This window comes from Cheilinus undulatus, linkage group 5 (genome assembly GCF_018320785.1).
Source record: "Cheilinus undulatus linkage group 5, ASM1832078v1, whole genome shotgun sequence".
NCBI classification, from domain to species: Eukaryota; Metazoa; Chordata; class Actinopteri; order Labriformes; family Labridae; genus Cheilinus; species Cheilinus undulatus.
The window spans coordinates 43,309,538-43,326,126 of NC_054869.1; the positions used below are offsets into that span (position 1 = coordinate 43,309,538).

The 16,589-nt window shown below is 39.5% G+C and overlaps 1 protein-coding gene across 1 annotated transcript; it reads right to left on the minus strand.

The window, feature by feature from the left end:
* Positions 1-3,286: 3,286 nt before the first annotated feature.
* On the minus strand, positions 3,287-4,252 carry foxb2 (forkhead box B2). The gene has a single exon (XM_041788436.1). The coding sequence runs from the start codon at positions 4,250-4,252 to the stop codon at positions 3,287-3,289; it is 966 nt and encodes a 321-aa protein (XP_041644370.1).
* Positions 4,253-16,589: the final 12,337 nt, after the last annotated feature.

Genomic DNA, 16,589 nt, shown 5'->3' on the forward strand with positions numbered 1-16,589 from the left:
TATTAAATATTACCACACATGTACTTTCATCCATACAAAGAAGATGGCTTTACTTGAATCCAAACTTGTCCGTCAGTAAAGTTCAGCTGCAGGATTTTTTTGCAGAAAGTATTATTTTGATTATTTTCCCCTTTCGTTAAATGTTGACACTCAGAATGCAAAGATGCACTGAAGAAGTAAAGACGAGCTCCATCTTGTAACGATCACACACGGCTCTGCAGACACTGCATGCATTACTGCATATAATCCTGAGGTGTGATAGTGCACGTTCTAATAACAATGTGTGAATAAAGATGACGGCATGACTTTAGTCTAATCTCTGAGCTGAGTTTGTCTTTGGCAATTTATTTCTTATAGAAATGATCAGTTTTGCAGCTATTACCCAGGACGTTCTCATTTCTTATACTGTTATTTTGGGGGAGCGGGGGTCTCTTATTATCTTTTTACTTTCCATGCATTGACTGTTGTTTTTGCATATTCTTATGAAGAAAATAAATGACATTTTATATTTATCATATTTTAAATTTTGTGACTTTATCTTCAAAATAGGAACTTTATAGAGAGGACTACTTTCACCAATCTCCAGCTGAATTCTCAGTTCTTCCTAAAGGATTTTAAATAAGCATTAAATGCCCATATGTCTCTGCACGAGTCCTTACTGCTCAAATACGATTCATGCTTGATATAACTTGAGTATTTTCTGCTTATGCTAAGCACCGTGGGTAGATATTTTACCATCATGCACATTCCTGCAGACTACCGCTCCTATAAAGCACCTTTTGAACATTTTGTGTTTTGATATCATATTTTTATATTGCTTTAATCATTTTTTCTTATTTGATTGAAATTCCCAAAAAGAAGGGGTGTAACTGCAGCCTTTTACTTCTTTATGCGACGTCTACATCAACTATTTTTGCACAAAAACACCAAGTCAAAGTCCTCGTTCATGTTAAAGCACCAGGGAATAAAACACAATGCTGATTGTTATTTTTAAAAAATGACTCAAACCCACTTTAAAATTAATGCCAAAGTCTGAACAAAACAATCAGAGCAAGAAGACAGTTTAACTTACAGATCTCCTGCAAAGGGCTGGTAATATAAAATAAATCAGATTTATCAAAACTGCATTTGATGTAGCAATTTCAGTCAAGAATGCACTTTAACTTGGGTGTTATTTCCTATTTACGGCTGTGATTTGAGTAGGAAATAAAAGATTGCATCACTGTTAGTGTAAAATAATTTCATATGCATTATTTGATCATAAAAATATTGCAGCAGTGCTGGTTTTCACCTATCTTTCTAGTTTTGCACAATCCAGTCCAGTGAAATGCTTGAATTCAGCTGTGGCGTGTAAACACTGATCCCTCTAGTAAATATAAATAAAACTATTCAAAAAAGAAAAACACCAAAGCAGATTGCGTTTTAAGTTCTTTATAAATATCCTCAGATAAATAGCATTTTAATACAAGCATTACATTTTCAATGCACCGCAAAGTTACACACAAAAAAAGTGCAGCAGGCCTGATTTTAAAAACAAGTAGGCCCGTTTGTCTGAAGCTGATCGAGCTGCCGAAGAGACAAATAAAAAATAAAGATGGGAGCTGAAATCAGTCGAGCTGCTAGGTCGTATTTTAAATGAATTTGGGACATTTGATCTCCTAAATGAAAGCTTTCTTTGGGTTTAGCTTCTCTTCGTGTTTGATTGTATTTGTCAGTGCCACATTGCAGTGAGTCTAGGGCTGGGCAAGATGTTGGATTTTTAAGATGCATCGATGTTTTTTTAAATTCGATATATTAGAAGACAGTGTTGTTTATATCAGTAGTTTATGTTGATGCAGATTTTTTTTTAAAAAAGATTGTTGACAGTAAGAACTACTGTCAACAAATGGGTAATGATAATTTTTAACTGAATGATGATACCTGTTTGATGCAACGCCAACATAAATGAACATCTATAACGCCTTATTTGGATAATTGTCTGGTTTTAATCATCATAAATTGCAGGTTAACTCCCGCACGACAGTGTTCATTTTGACAGCACTTTTTAATTTAGTTTTATAGTCTTTTGCCAAAAATATCTTTTAGTTTTAGTCATAATTTAGTCATCTAAATTGTTTTAATTTTAGTCCAGTTTTAGTTGACAAAACTTCCCAACATTGTAGTCGATGAAATTTACAGTAAATTTAGTCGACTGATTGGATCTCTCCCCAACTTACCCCGCCACCACGCAGCAAAAGCAGTTGTGATTGGATGTCCCTCGTATCTCATCCCACCTTTCTACACAGCCAAAGTAGCTGTGATTGGACATATGCCTAACTTGCCCCTACTTTCTACATGATGAAATTGGATAATTGGTCTGATTGGATAAAGTCTCCGTCAAACATTTTCGTCTCGTTTTTATTTGTTGACTAAAATGTCACTTAATTTCATTTTAGTTTTTGTCTATGTGTACTTGTTTTTATTAGTTACTGTCTAGTTTTCATCAGGGGAAAAAAGGCTATTAACAAAAACTATAATAAAAATAATTAGTCAACAAAATTAACACTCCTGCATGATGACTGGATTGCACAAATTTGTCCGAAACATTTGGAAAAGTAGGTGGAAGGCATCTGTTCTGCCCTCTTTTCAAATTGTTGCCAACATATTTGCGCAAATTAGACAGTGCCATCTCTTTTTTTTTGTTTGTTTTTGTTAAAAATGTGACTGAGGATCACAAGTTAATGTACTTTTTGAGACCACTGATCCTTCAGTAAATGGAGATTTTAACATTTTGAAACACGTTATTCAAGAGTATGGGAAAGTTGTGACGACCTTACTTTACCGAAATGTTGCCAATGCTTTTGCACAATTTAGACCATGTGCAGGAGATCGTTAAAAACAAAAATTTGTCCAATATTGAGTGGCTATTTTTGTTGCCGTTATAACAAACAGGTTGCCAAGAAACATTTTAAAGTTTCTCTTTCTGTTTTTTTACAGAAAAAAAAACTAAGATGTTTATCGTGCATCAGCATTCAGCTGAGAAATATTGAGGTGTGTTTTTGGTCCACATTGCCCAGCCCTAGAGTGGTAGATGCCCTTACAAACTGTGCAAATAAAATCTGATTTTAATCCACATTAAATCATGACACGGTACAATGTTACCTGGCTTTATACAACTCTCCTACAGCTGCACTTCATTAAACTATAATGTTGCTAATATAGGCGCATTCAGTCTGATTTTATGCAACAGAAAAAGTCCTTTTTGTTCGCGTTATTTAAAAAAAATAACCCGTAATCATTTACCCGGTTATGACAGCAGGAGAGCCGGGTGAAGAGGGTTTCCTTTCCCCTCCAGCAGGTCACTTTTCTCCATCACTGAGGCCGGGGAGCACAGCTGAGCCGGGCCGGTCTGCAGCCCCGTCAAGCCGGGCACGGGTCCCAAGGATGGGGTGGGTTTAATTGGCACGGGGACCGCTGGGAGGGTCTGCCCGTTTGCGTTATGGTAGAGGCCCTTTGTGGACACGCTGAATGGCGCGTACTCGGAGGATGCGGGCACGGGCACGCCCCCCATGGACTCTGACAGCACCCCTACGTGAGGCCACATGGAGTTGACCACGCTGCTGAGCTGTGGCGGCACCGGATAGCCCAGGTGGTGCATGACAGAGGTGAGGGGGAGCCCGCTGGCCATCACACCCTTATAGTCCCGTCCTATGATGTTCTCTATCGCGAATGGGTGCTTGAACCCGCCGGGCTGTGCGCACGTTATCCCCCCGTAACCCTGAAAGTGAGGCAGCCGACCCACGCTGCTGGCCTGCCCGGCTGAGTGGTCATGATGGGCGGATGCTGCGCCCAGCTTCCCGCCCGGGTGGTGGTGGTGGTGGTGATGGTGGAAGTAGTGCATCATCGGGGAGCTCTTGCAGGCCATGTGCTCCGCGCGCAGCACCTTGAAGCGCTTCCGTCTCCTTAGGAAGCTGCCGTTCTCAAACATGTCTCCACAGTCTGGGTGCAGAGCCCAGAAGCTGCCCTTCCCTGGCTGATCAGGCCGCCGGGGGATCTTTATGAAGCAGTCGTTGAAGGACAGGTTGTGTCTCAGGGAGTTCTGCCACCGCTGCGTGTTCTCTCGATAATAGGGGAAACGGTCCATGATGAACTTGTAAATGTCACTCAGGGGCAGCATCTTCTCGGCTGAGTTCTGGATAGCCATCGCTGTCAGTGAGATGTAGGAGTATGGAGGCTTCTGGTCGCTGTAGGAGTTCTTCCCAGGACGAGGCATGGCTTATTGGTCTTCTTAAGGTTAAATTTCTTCAAATAAAACAGCCTTTAAAGTTTGCTCTCACTGTTAAACTTGATCGTCTTCACATCAGTCTGCATCTGACGGATCTGCTCCAAACTTCTGAGCCATCAGTTTAAAATCTGCTCAAAACTGCTCAAAACGTATCCCAGGCCTGCCGAAGTCACGTAAGATCCTTGAGAGGCTCCTTCATCCCAAGAAAGTTCCTTTTGAAGACTTTCCCCCTCTCTGCGTCTGCTCTTGGCGCCGTGCGTAAAAGCCGGTCTCTGTGCGTAAAAGTTGTCACTTTCCGCGTTGGTTGAAGGTTGTGAGGGGCCAGTTTGTTTCTCCGTGTCTGTGTTTGCTGGTGTGTGCTCCTCTGCTCTCCTCTTGTGCGATGCTCCCACTCGCTGAGCGCCGTTTTTGTAAGACCCCCGCAGGCCGCTGCCTCCATTATCTATTATCCAGACACTTAGGAGGGGACACGTCAGGGGAGAGGAGCGGGTGTGTGCGCGTGTGAGAGAGATGGAGTTAAAAAAAAAAGATGAATAAAAATGAGGGGTGGGTGGTGCTTTGTGCGTTTGCTTCTAATCTGCTGTTTGCCAATCAAAGAGTTCTGCGTAAAGTACGCAGGGAGTGATTTTTGTATTCTAAGTTGTCTTCTCTGTATTTAAAGGCTCTCTTTAAACAGATCCCATCACTGCTCCTAATCCTGACCTTTCACCTCTGGACCAAAGCATACAACACAAAAGAATAATCTTTATTGTAATCCATATGAAACAGCTAAAAGGCAGCTCCTTCACAGTGTTGTCGCCATTTCCAAAAAAGTTGGTACACTGTGGGAAATGTAAATAAAAACAAAATGCAATGATTTCCAAATCTCATAAACTCATATTTTATTCATGATAAAACACAAACAACATACCAGATGTTGAAATTGAGACATTTAACCAGTTCATGAAAAATATTAAATCATTTTGAATTTAATGGCAGCAACACATCTCAGTAAAGTAGGGACAAGGCCATGTTTACTACTGTGTAGCTTCACCTCTTCTTTTAACGACAGTCTGGGACGTGAGGAGCCCAGCTGCTGGAGTTTTGGGAGAGTAATGTTGTCTCATTCTTTTCTGATGAAGGATTCAATGCACTCAACAGCCCTGGAGCTTCTTTTCCGAATGATGAGGCCTCCACTGTTTTCTGCTGGTGAAGGGTTTGGACAGGAAGGCCACTTCATCACCTGGACTCTTCTACTGTGAAGCCATGCCGTCATTATGTGGTTTAGCATTATGTTGCAGAAATATGCAAGGCCTTCCCTGGAGGAGATGTCTGGATGGAAGCATGTATGGCTCTAAAACCTCTCCATACTTTCATCATTGTTAGTGCCTTAGGCACTAATGTAATCCCATCCCATCAGAGATGCAGGCTTTGGAACTGATAACTGTTTTAGTTTTTTAGTTTTAGTTTTATTTATTATTATTTTATCGTGCCATACTCCAAAAGAGGTGCCCAGCCCTCACGGGCTTACAACACACTGAAATACAAAACAAATAAGAGCAATCAAGCAAAGACGAGAGCAACGCATCACAGTACATATCAGACAGGAACAAATCAAGTGTTAACAAAATGTTGCTCATTAGCAATTAGACCTTACACTCCTTATTAGACAGCAGCTTTAGTCAAATATAAAGCGTCCTCTTACGCTGTTGAAAAGCATTCAGCACAAATTGTGCAAGTTGAAACACTGTGTGTAAACAAAAATGTGAGTCTTTCTTCACCAGACATAGAAAACAAATTAGGACACTCTGCAGGCATTTTACAGAAAAGCTGACATCTTAGATTGTGAGTGCATTTCATTTTCAACTTCACCCAAATCACACAACACACACGTTCGCTCCTCCTCAGGTGCAGCAAGAGACCTGCAGGGCAAGAGGAAGGATGCCACATCTGAGCTGAGCACAGACAGATCTCTAAGCCCTGGTTAGGTTTAGAGTAACATAAAGCTCTGGACTATAAACTCTTTTAACCAGATTATAAGTTCTTAATTTAGGTTTACATAAAACTTCCTCAGCCCAATTTTGTTTATACTTCTCAAACAAGCGGGATGGTCACACTCCTCTTTAGTCCACAGGACATGGCATCGATGGTTTCAGAAAAAGAATTTCAAATTGTGATTCATCTGACCACAGAACAGTTTTCCATTCTGCCTCAGTCCATTTTAAATGAGCTTTGGCCCTGAGAACACAGCAGCATTTCTAGATGGTGTTCACATATGGCTTCCTCTTTGTATGATACAGCTTTAACTCGCTGTTTTGGACAGCAGAGTGAACTGTGCTGACAGACACTGATTTCTGGAAGTGTTCCTGAGCTCATGCAGTCATTTCTAGAACAGAGTCATGATTGTTTTTAATGCAGTGCCACCTGAAAGCTCAGAGATCAGGGACATCCAGTACTGACCTTCCGCCTTTTCCCTTGCTCACTGAGATTTCTCCACTGAACCTTTTGATGACATTATAAACTGCAGATGTTGGGATAAGTCTTTGCAACTTTATGTTGAGGAATATTTTTCTGAAATTGTTCCACAAATTTTAGATGTTATTTTTTAACCATCTTTACTTCAGAGAGAGACCCTGCCTCTCTAAAATGCTCCTTTTATACCCAGTTATGTTACTGACCTGTTGCCCGTCTACCTAACTAGTTGCAAAATGCTCCTCTACCTGTTTTTCATTCCTACTCCTTATTTTTGTTGACCCATGCCTACCTTTTTGAGATGTGTTTCTGCCATCAAATGCAAAATGAGCTTTTATTTTTCATGAACTGGGATTTGAAAATCATTGCCTTCTGTTTGTATTAACATTTTAAACAGCACCCCATTTTTTTTAGATTTGGGGTTGTATACTGAAAGTCTTGCTGGATTTGATTTTTATTTTTCTGAAAATGTATCCAGCAGTAACATGTGGCATACGGCTTATGCCATGTTAAACTCTAGGGGTCTTCTCTTGTTTTAGGGTCGCTTAGTCAGAGGTGGAAAAGAACACAAGTCTATCACACTGATGTAGAAGTGCAGTTACTTTGGTTAAAATTGATATAAGAAGAAGAAGTACAAGACTGATCTATAAATCTTGGTTGAAGTATTGAGTACCTTTTTTCGATACCTAAGGGGGCTGTGCAGTAAAATCTGATCTTTCCTTAATGAGCTATAACAAGAGAAAATGAATCTCCAATGAGCTTTTTAGGCAAAGGTTCACTTTCATAATAAAGTGAAATGTTACAGCTGTTTTTCAGTAAAATGTTAAATCATCCTATCATTTCTGCTCCTGGCCATTATGTGTATTTACTGGTCAGTTTCATGTCATTGACAGAGTGCTTGGACATCTCGGTTTTGACTGTTAGTGTTAAGTTTTAACTCAGTAATAGAAGCTTTGTAAAAATATAGTGAAGTGCAATACTGCCCTGAAAAAAATAAACGTAAATGAAATTAAATACTGTTTTTAAACACACACACATAAAAATGACTCATTGACAGTAATCTGAATAAATGTTTACACCTCTGAGTTTAGTCCCGTCTTCACTAAACTCAGAGAGACTTTTGTATAATGGAATTTTAAAGAATATTAAAGAAATAATTTCATATTGTTTTTCTGGATTTTTCCATATCAGCACTGGTATTTCAGATACAATGATCATGCTGGAAGTATCTGGCATGTTAGTTCTGATACATTTGAATTAAATGAGTAAATTTAGGTTTCCTTTACAGAAACAAAGACGTTTGCAAGGCAAACACGTAAATACAAAATGTTCCAAGGGGGAGTAGTGGTGATCAAAGGGGCAAGAAAATTGAACTGAAGTGTTTATGAAGTATAAGGTTTATGTTTGAAATGGCTGACTTGTGTTTTGAACATAATAGGGGGCCAAGAGTGAACAAAATAGAATCAAAATAGAATTAGATTATCCAGAGAAGTCTCTGGGGAGAACTCCTGCCCCATCAGCAAGGTCCAAGCCCATCAAAAGCTCCAGAATGTCAGAGCTAATGATTGCCAGGTAGATCCTGATAGACATACTGAAACAATGAACTACACTGAACTGCCTCAAATGCCATGAATAAACCACAATGTCTGAGTAGTGCCAGAAGAGCAGACATGTCACCACTAGTGAGCATCTATTCTTATTTTGCTTCATTTTACCCGTCCTACAGTGAAAAAAGTGAAACATCAGTGTCATTCATTTAAATTGTGTTTTTAAGTTCCCCTGACTGAGAACCATAGTTTCTGCTTGAAATATATTTAGTTTATTTTGTCTGAAAGCAAATGATGCTCCCCACTGAGACAAGTTAAAACTTCAGTTTGACTTCAATGTTTTTTTCACCACTGGTCTCCATGTCACGTGGCTCTGTAACATCACACCAAATCGCTCTCTGTCCAGTTTCACTGTCTGCAGTCACATCACTTCAGCACGCCATGAAGGAAGAAACCTGCGTGAGCTTCAATAATCTTTTCTAATACCAAGGTAAGCATTCAAAACCTTTATTTAACCCAGGTTAACAAGTTACAACTCAAGTTACCTTCTTACAATTTGATAAGTTGAGTTGAAAGAATTTGATTCATTTGCTTGTTTCCAATTGGAGTCAGTTTTTTGAAGTTGTTCCAAAATTTTCAAGTAAGAGTGTAAAATTACACGTTTGTAGTGTGTATAGTGTATATTTTAAAAAATGTTTTCTCTCTGACCTTAAAGTAAAAATATTATTTGTTACAAATTAGCGTTTTTGTTTTGTTTTGTTTTTTTAAGTTGATCTTATGTAACATTTTTTTTAGTGTAGAGAAATGTTGGAATATGACGATGTGCTGAGTTTGAATAGTGACATAAATTATAAAAGTAACCATTCATTTATGTGCAGTCTTATGAGATTTACTGCTTTGAATACTTCAGTTAAACTTTCAGAATACAAAAACTTTGTCACAAATCGGACACAACAACCAAACCTGAAATAAATGAGTGATTTCTTCACAGTTATGTGACTAGTTTTAAGCTGCAAAGAAACATTTTGAATATGAACTTACTTCATTTAAGTTGATACTGAAACTAATGTGGAAGGCCCTGTTTGAATGCATGTAAGGGTTCATGGTTACAGCCAGAGACGGTCTATCTTTTGAAGAAGTGAGAGACCTGTTAATGTCATCCAGACTGCAGGTGCTACTGTGTGCTGTGATTTTTGGGTGTCCACAGCCAGGGCTGGCTTTAGTTATTGTCACGTGTAAACACTTCAGCTGGTGACGGTACGTTCAAGAAAATGGCAGGGAGTAAGAAACATTAGCTTAAATGAAAAATATGAACTGTAATAAGTTTGATTCAAACATAATCTTTAAGTGCAGGAAAGTTTCCACAGTGTACATTACCTTAAAAAATGAGGTTAATCCAACATAAATGCACTAGCAAAATTGAGTTGATATGACTTTACAGCTAAATACCTGCTACTTAATAAATACTAGGTTTTTGTGAGTACTAGAAATAATGCAGGTAAACAGTTGTTTCTAATATTTTCGGCTCCATTAACATATCAGGGATTACAGTTTGCATCATCAGAAGACATGTAAACACAGTTTCCTCTGACTTTAATGTGAGAATGCCCAAGGGCATGCTGGGGAAAGTCTGACGACAAGCATTGATCTAGTACAGTTTACTTAAAACTAAAAGTGTGTTCTGTTAAACACACAGTAGGTAAAAACACGGTTATTATAGTTAACTAAAACTAACCAAATAACTAAATCTAATATCCAAAAATCATTTTGGTTAACTGAAACTAAATAAAAACTAAGATTTACCAGAAAAAAAGAACACTAACTAAAACTGTATAGTGCGCTTACAAAACTAAGATATAATTAAAAACAGAGAAAAAATATCCTTAGTTTTAGTCTTTGACACAACCAAACTGGAAGACACCTACACCTTCGATGGCCTAAACTGATTGGTGAACACTTCACATGTCTGGAGTTGTATTCAAACATCTTCTCTAAATAAATGAGTAAAATAAGTGAAGAGTAAGCTGTTTGAATATGTTTTTGAAAATGTATGGTGTTCACTCAGCCCTGGCATGTGTCCGAGAAAAAAACAACACTAAAAATAATTTTAAAAAAGATTAAAACAAAGCATTTTTGCAAAACAAAAACTAAACTAACAAACCAGAAGAAAAAACTAATTAAACTAAGCTGAAATTGAACACAGAAAATGAAAACAAAATAAAAACTAGAAAAGAACTCGGAGAGCCCAGACCTCCGCTATTAGCCCTATCCTCCAATAGTACATAATCCTTTATAAAATTCCTGGATCCAGTCGGTGATCTGGATCAGTCCCAAAATCTAATCAGTTCCTCCTTATGCCATTTTTGACATTTTCTGAAAATTTAATGAAAATCCGTCCATAACTTTTTGAGTTATGTTGCTAACAAACAAACTAACTAACAAACCAACAAACCCTGTCGATCAAAAAAGTAAATGAATAAATAAAAAATCCCAAACGATTATAACCTCGGTAAAACTGCCACCAGGGGGCTCCAAATCAAAACACTAACACTACATGATGAATCAGACCAGCGCTGCCCAGTTCTGCTATGTACTTCCAGTTTTGAATTGAGGTCTCTTTCCTATAAAACACAGCACCTCATCAGGCGTATTTATTTAACAGAAAACCAGTGTTCTGTTTTATAAGCTTCTCATAATGAGGGAGAAATGCACTGATTCAAGCACTTCCTGGATCCTGTGGAAGCGACCTGGGGGTGCACATTTGTGCTGAAAGTGAAGCTAGAGCCCACATCCCAAGTTGCTTCCGCAGGGACCAGGAAGTGCTTTTATCGTTGCGTTTCTCCCTTATCGTGAGGAATTTCTGAATGAAAACAGAAATTAAAAGGCACTGTGTTTATTTAAGGGAGGCCTTGATTCAAAACTAGAAGTAAACAGCAGAGCTGGGGGAAGTTGGTTCACATAGTGTTATTGTTTTGGTTGAGTGCCCTCTGGTGGCAAAATTTTACCTTTTACATTACATTTTTAGTTATTTAAGATTTATTTTTGGGCTCTTATGCCTTTAATGACCGTAGATAGAATTGGAAACAGGACGAGAGAGTTGGGGAGAGACATGCGGGAAAGTGCCACAGGCCAGATTCGAACCCAGGCCAACCGCGTACATCGGGCACACCTTAAACCACTAGACTACCTGCATCCCAACATTTTTAGCATTAAGTAAACTCCTCAAATCACTCTGCATGTTGTCAGCGTTTTGAATTTGCATTCGTGTGAGACCTCTCGGCCACCGTAGATAACCGCTCATGGTGCAAGGCAAAAAAATAGACCTCAAGTGTTAAAATTCTCCATGCATGAGACACGGTGTGTTTCTGAGATGCAGCCCTAACACTGACTGCCAGTCTGACACAGAGGTTACTGCACAGCAATGGCGAGGAGCGCTGAGGAACTGTGACATCACACTATCAGTGTGGACCAAAACATGGCGGCCTCCTGGTGAGTTTATAAACTCAAATTACTCAAAATGCAGATATCTAGTGAGCTTTTTCTGTTTAACATACATATGAGAGATACAAATATCTGTCCAACAAGATGAACTCATCTGATCATGCAGGGTTCCTTTTAAGAATTTCTCAGTCTTTGAAAACTATAGGAAATATTTAAGATTCTGTAAGACTTCAATTTCAAAATTTGCATAACATGAGAGTGGTCACATTATAATTTAGTGCAGGAGTTCTACATATTGTAGCTTTAGCTCAGAAAAATAGAGCTGAAATAGCTTTTTTGAATTCCAAAGTTAACACAAGCAGTTAGTGTGATGTTAGAGTGCTTTTAATTTTGTAAAACTCATCATTTTATAATGATTTGAAATGAATGTGATCCTGGAAGTGTTAAATGAGTAGTAAATAAACAGTACAGATTAGAATATAAATACTATCTCTTTGTTAAACTTGCTCGAGTGCACTTTCAGACTTTGCAAACAATAAATCATGTCTTCCTTTGCGCACCATCACCAGTGTGCTCTGCACATGCTCCGCACACACACAAAGAGAGCGAAGGAGAGAGGCACTGTTGTTGATTAATTGCTGAGAGGGGAGTCCGGCGGCTGTCTGTCTGTTCAAACACTCTCCGGTGAATCCTACAAGGATGTAAACAAACTTCCTCCCCTGCTCTGAATCCTGCTCAGCAGAGAACAACAAAAGCTGCTCCCTTCTCTTCCCTTCCTCCATATTTTTTTTTCACTTCTGCAGCCAGGTGTCATGACTGGGTCCTTGACGGCTCCTGTCTTCCCCGGTGCCCCCAGTGGGCCCCCGAATACATTACAATAATTAAGCCTTCCGTGATTTAGCCTCCTAGGAGAGAAGTCCAACAATGTAATTAAGGGCAAGCTCGCTGTATTCGCTATGAATATTCAAAACTGTGTCAATTAATTAGCCGCTGGATCTCTCCCGTTATGTCTCAGCCCTTCAAGCTGCACTCAAAAGGTCAGCTGTGTCGACGGAGAGCATATTTTAAAGACATCATAGAATTACAAGGAAATCACTTTTTATTGCCTCTCCTCTTGACAAAAAGCGAACATTACGTGTGCGTAAAGGCGGCCGTTTCTGTGTTTTTTATTGTTTTTTTCCCCGCGTCTGAAAAATGAGTTTGGAAACTCCGAGGCCCTCCGAGGCCAACGCGGGTAAAAAGCATCCTCTTTAAACGCCCGGGAAAGATCAATATTAAATCTGTTTTCACAAAGGGGGCCGTTAAATAGACACCGTGGCTGATCTGCATAACAAAATTAATTAGGTAGTCTACGGCAGCGCCAAACTCCTGGACAAATAACTAGTTGTAAAGCACACCTTCTGGGCATACGGAACATATGCTGGAATTATCCTTAATTGACTAATTACATAAATTACTCATTAAGTTTACAGCACATCAATTATAAAAGATGTATCAATTAATTTTGCATAAATTACAAGCGGCACGCTGCAGAAGAGGGCGGAGGAGGGAATGAGGGTGGCCAGGAGGGGGTCTAGTCTAAGGTGTGTATGTGTGAGGGACGGTCGTCTGTTTGTTTCCTGTCTCTAATAATTATTTGTTCAGCTTAAGGGCAGAGATATTCTTTCTCTGTCTCCCTCTCGCAAAGGGAAAGTGTGGGGGTAATGGCAATTATACTAATAATAATAATCTTAAAGACCTCTCTCCAAGTCATCAGGGGTGCAGCGTCGCAGAGAGAGCCATTAAAATCAATTAGCGAGGCCTATTGTCTTCAATGGAAAATTAAACCGGTGTAGGCCTGTTGTTCAGACGCTGGAAGCCTTCACTTGTGTAATGGGGAATTATTCAGAGGGAAAACACGACAGATCTTTCCATTTCTCCATAAAAGAGCGAGCAGGCAGAGCGTTAATGGATCAGAGCTGCGGTGCCTCTGCCTGTTGCCTCCAAGTGTTCTCTGAGATAGCTCAGGTGCAACTTTATCATCATTATTCATCCCTGCGTTAGACTTCAGAAAACGTAGGGAGCTCTGATTTCCTCACAGACTTGTAGACTTTGAATTTTCACAGAAAAATCCAGAGTATAAGAGAAAATGTGTTAACAGCTGAAGTGATTTGTAAATGCATTTATGGCCTTAACCTGGACACCTCCAGAAAGCACACAAGTACCATGATTGTAGAAAGGATGTTGGGTGTCTTACCATTTTATTGATTTTATAAACCAATCATAGTCAAGATAAAATAGCTTTTTTGACAAAAAAAATTTAAAAACAGCTTAATGTCAAAGTAAAAACAGATTTCAACAAAGTAAAGTCAATTAAACAACTTGAAAAGCACTCACAGAGCGCAGACCTCCGCCGTCAGCCCTATCTCCCAATAGTGAAGAATCCTTTAAAAACATTCCTGGATTCAGACGGTGATCCAGATCACTACCAAAATCTAATTCACTGATTACTCCCTCCCTGGTGGGGTGGAGACACGGTAAGGCAAAGCATTGGCTGCACTACGAGTGGACTGTCATGGCGGATCCATGGTCTCACCGGACGACTGAAAGTCATGGCAGAGGGTGAATATTCCTCTATTCCTCCCAGCATTGTGAGTATTCTCACTACAGTTCGCTGTCTTTCTTTCTGTTAGGCTCTAACTCGTCTCCTCGACCGGGCGTGCGTCTTTCAAACTCTATAAACTCCAAAACTTTGAATAGAAGCACACCAAAAAATGCTGCTGGGATTGAAGTTACTCATGTCCACCATCTCCTGGTGTAAAGTGGTAACAGCGCAGACCTCTGCCATTAGCCCTATCTCCCAATAGTACAGAATCCTTTAAAAAATTCCTGGATCCAGATGGTGATCCGTATCACTCCCAAAATCTAATCAGTTCTTCCTTGTGCCATTTCTGACATTTCCTGAAAATTTCATCAAAATTCGTCCACAACTTTTTGAGTTATGTTACTAACAAACAAACAAACCCAATCACATAACCTCATTGGTGGAGGTAAAAACGTGTAAAGTAAAAAAAGTGACTGGCCTAATTCAACACAGGTCCATCCAATGGTGCTAATAGTCCCACAGTTAGTGAAATAGCAATCACCTGAGTGCAGCAAATGTGTCTCAAGAGACTGTAGTATAAAGACATCTGTGTCTGGAAGGTTCAGTCATTAGTAAATCAGTATTCCTGGCTACCATTACACCATAAAGACAAAATACCCCCCCCCCCCCAAGTAACTCAGAGAAAAGGTTATTGGAATGTTTAAGTCAGAGGGTGGATAAAAAAAATGTCCAAGTTACTGAAAATCCCCTGGAGTTCAGTTAAATCAATTTTATAGTAGCTAGGGAGTTGGAATGAAACAGTCTGAAGCCTTCTGGCAAACATCAACAACAACAAACACAAAACAAACAAACAAAAAAACTTGTTATTCACCTCCATCACACCCCTTAGGAAACTTCTCAGCTTCAATGTTATCAAACTGGATACATTTTTAAAAAACATCACTCACAATGAAAATCAAACCATTTTAAATAGGCTCAAACATCTTCATTTCTTATTTAAAGTGCAAGTGAACCCCCAGCTCAGAGCTAACTCTGCACACTTCAAGATTTCAAAAAATACACAAAGTTTTTTTTGTTGTTGTTGTTTTTTTTAAGGACAGATTTTCCGGATAAAGAGGAAGTGACTCTAGCTGGGTTTCCATTACACTTGGAAATGCGCAAAATTGAAATAGCGCAGTAAAAAACTGGTGATGGAGACACCTGAATTTCGAAAAAAAAAAAAAAACCTAAAATATCACTAAAAAGTTTTACGCTTTCATGAGGAGGTTTTTCAGGTGTTTTGATATAGAAATAAATCACAAAAGTGCAATGGAAACACTTTTTCCGCATTTGCAAGTTACGGGACATGACGTACGGTGTCACGTGATCAGTCACTCCGTGGGAACATGGCGCGGTACGCATAGAAGAAGAGACGAGACTTTTCTTAACATCATACTTCTACCCTTACGCGTGGCTTTTGCCATACATACAGACTTTACCTCTGAACTACCATCCGTTGCCTTCGTCTTTTGTTCAAAATTATCAAGGCAACCGCCATAGATGTAACAAAAACCATACCAACACGCAACAGGTTTTGAGCGTCAAGCTTCCCTGCAGCGGATTCATGCGAGACGAGATTTTACGAGGATTGCAAGGCCTATGCCCTAAACTCCCTTCAATGGAAACGCAAAAGCACAATTGTACTTAATCGAAATTTAAGGAATATCGCTTTTATTTTGTGAAAAACTGTAATGGAAACCCAGCTAGTGACTCCCCTTGCCAGTAAATGACACAGAGTCCCACAGCACTGCTGCCTCAGAGCGATCTTTAGAGGTGGAGGATGTTCCCCCTCCAGAGTCCCCTAAAGCAGGCTTTGGAGTGGTGGCGGACTGTGGTGGTCCTGAGCACTACCTGTTTGGGTCGTTTGCTCCAGCACCGGCGTTACTAAAGCCAGAGCTCTCAGAGCCAAAGCAGTGCAGGTTCAGGCAGGAGAGGATGGGAGTTGTCTCTGAATGGTAAAGTCAGTTAGAGGCGGTAACATTCTACCTTTTATATAGAGTTTATGATGTAGAAACATTACCTATGGTAGGTTTCTACCCCACTTGAGCCACGTCTTTTCAGAAAAGATTTTTCAAAGCAGATGTCCGTTTGAGCTACACTGAAAAAACTGATTTTGACCCTTAGTATTTGTAAAGTATAATTATGTTTGTTTTATTGATTTAAATGTGTAATTCAATCCTTTTTATATTTTTTGACTAATTTCAAAATGTGCTGTCTCCATTTCAAATGAGTAGATTTTAATTGTGCAAAAGTAACATAATAA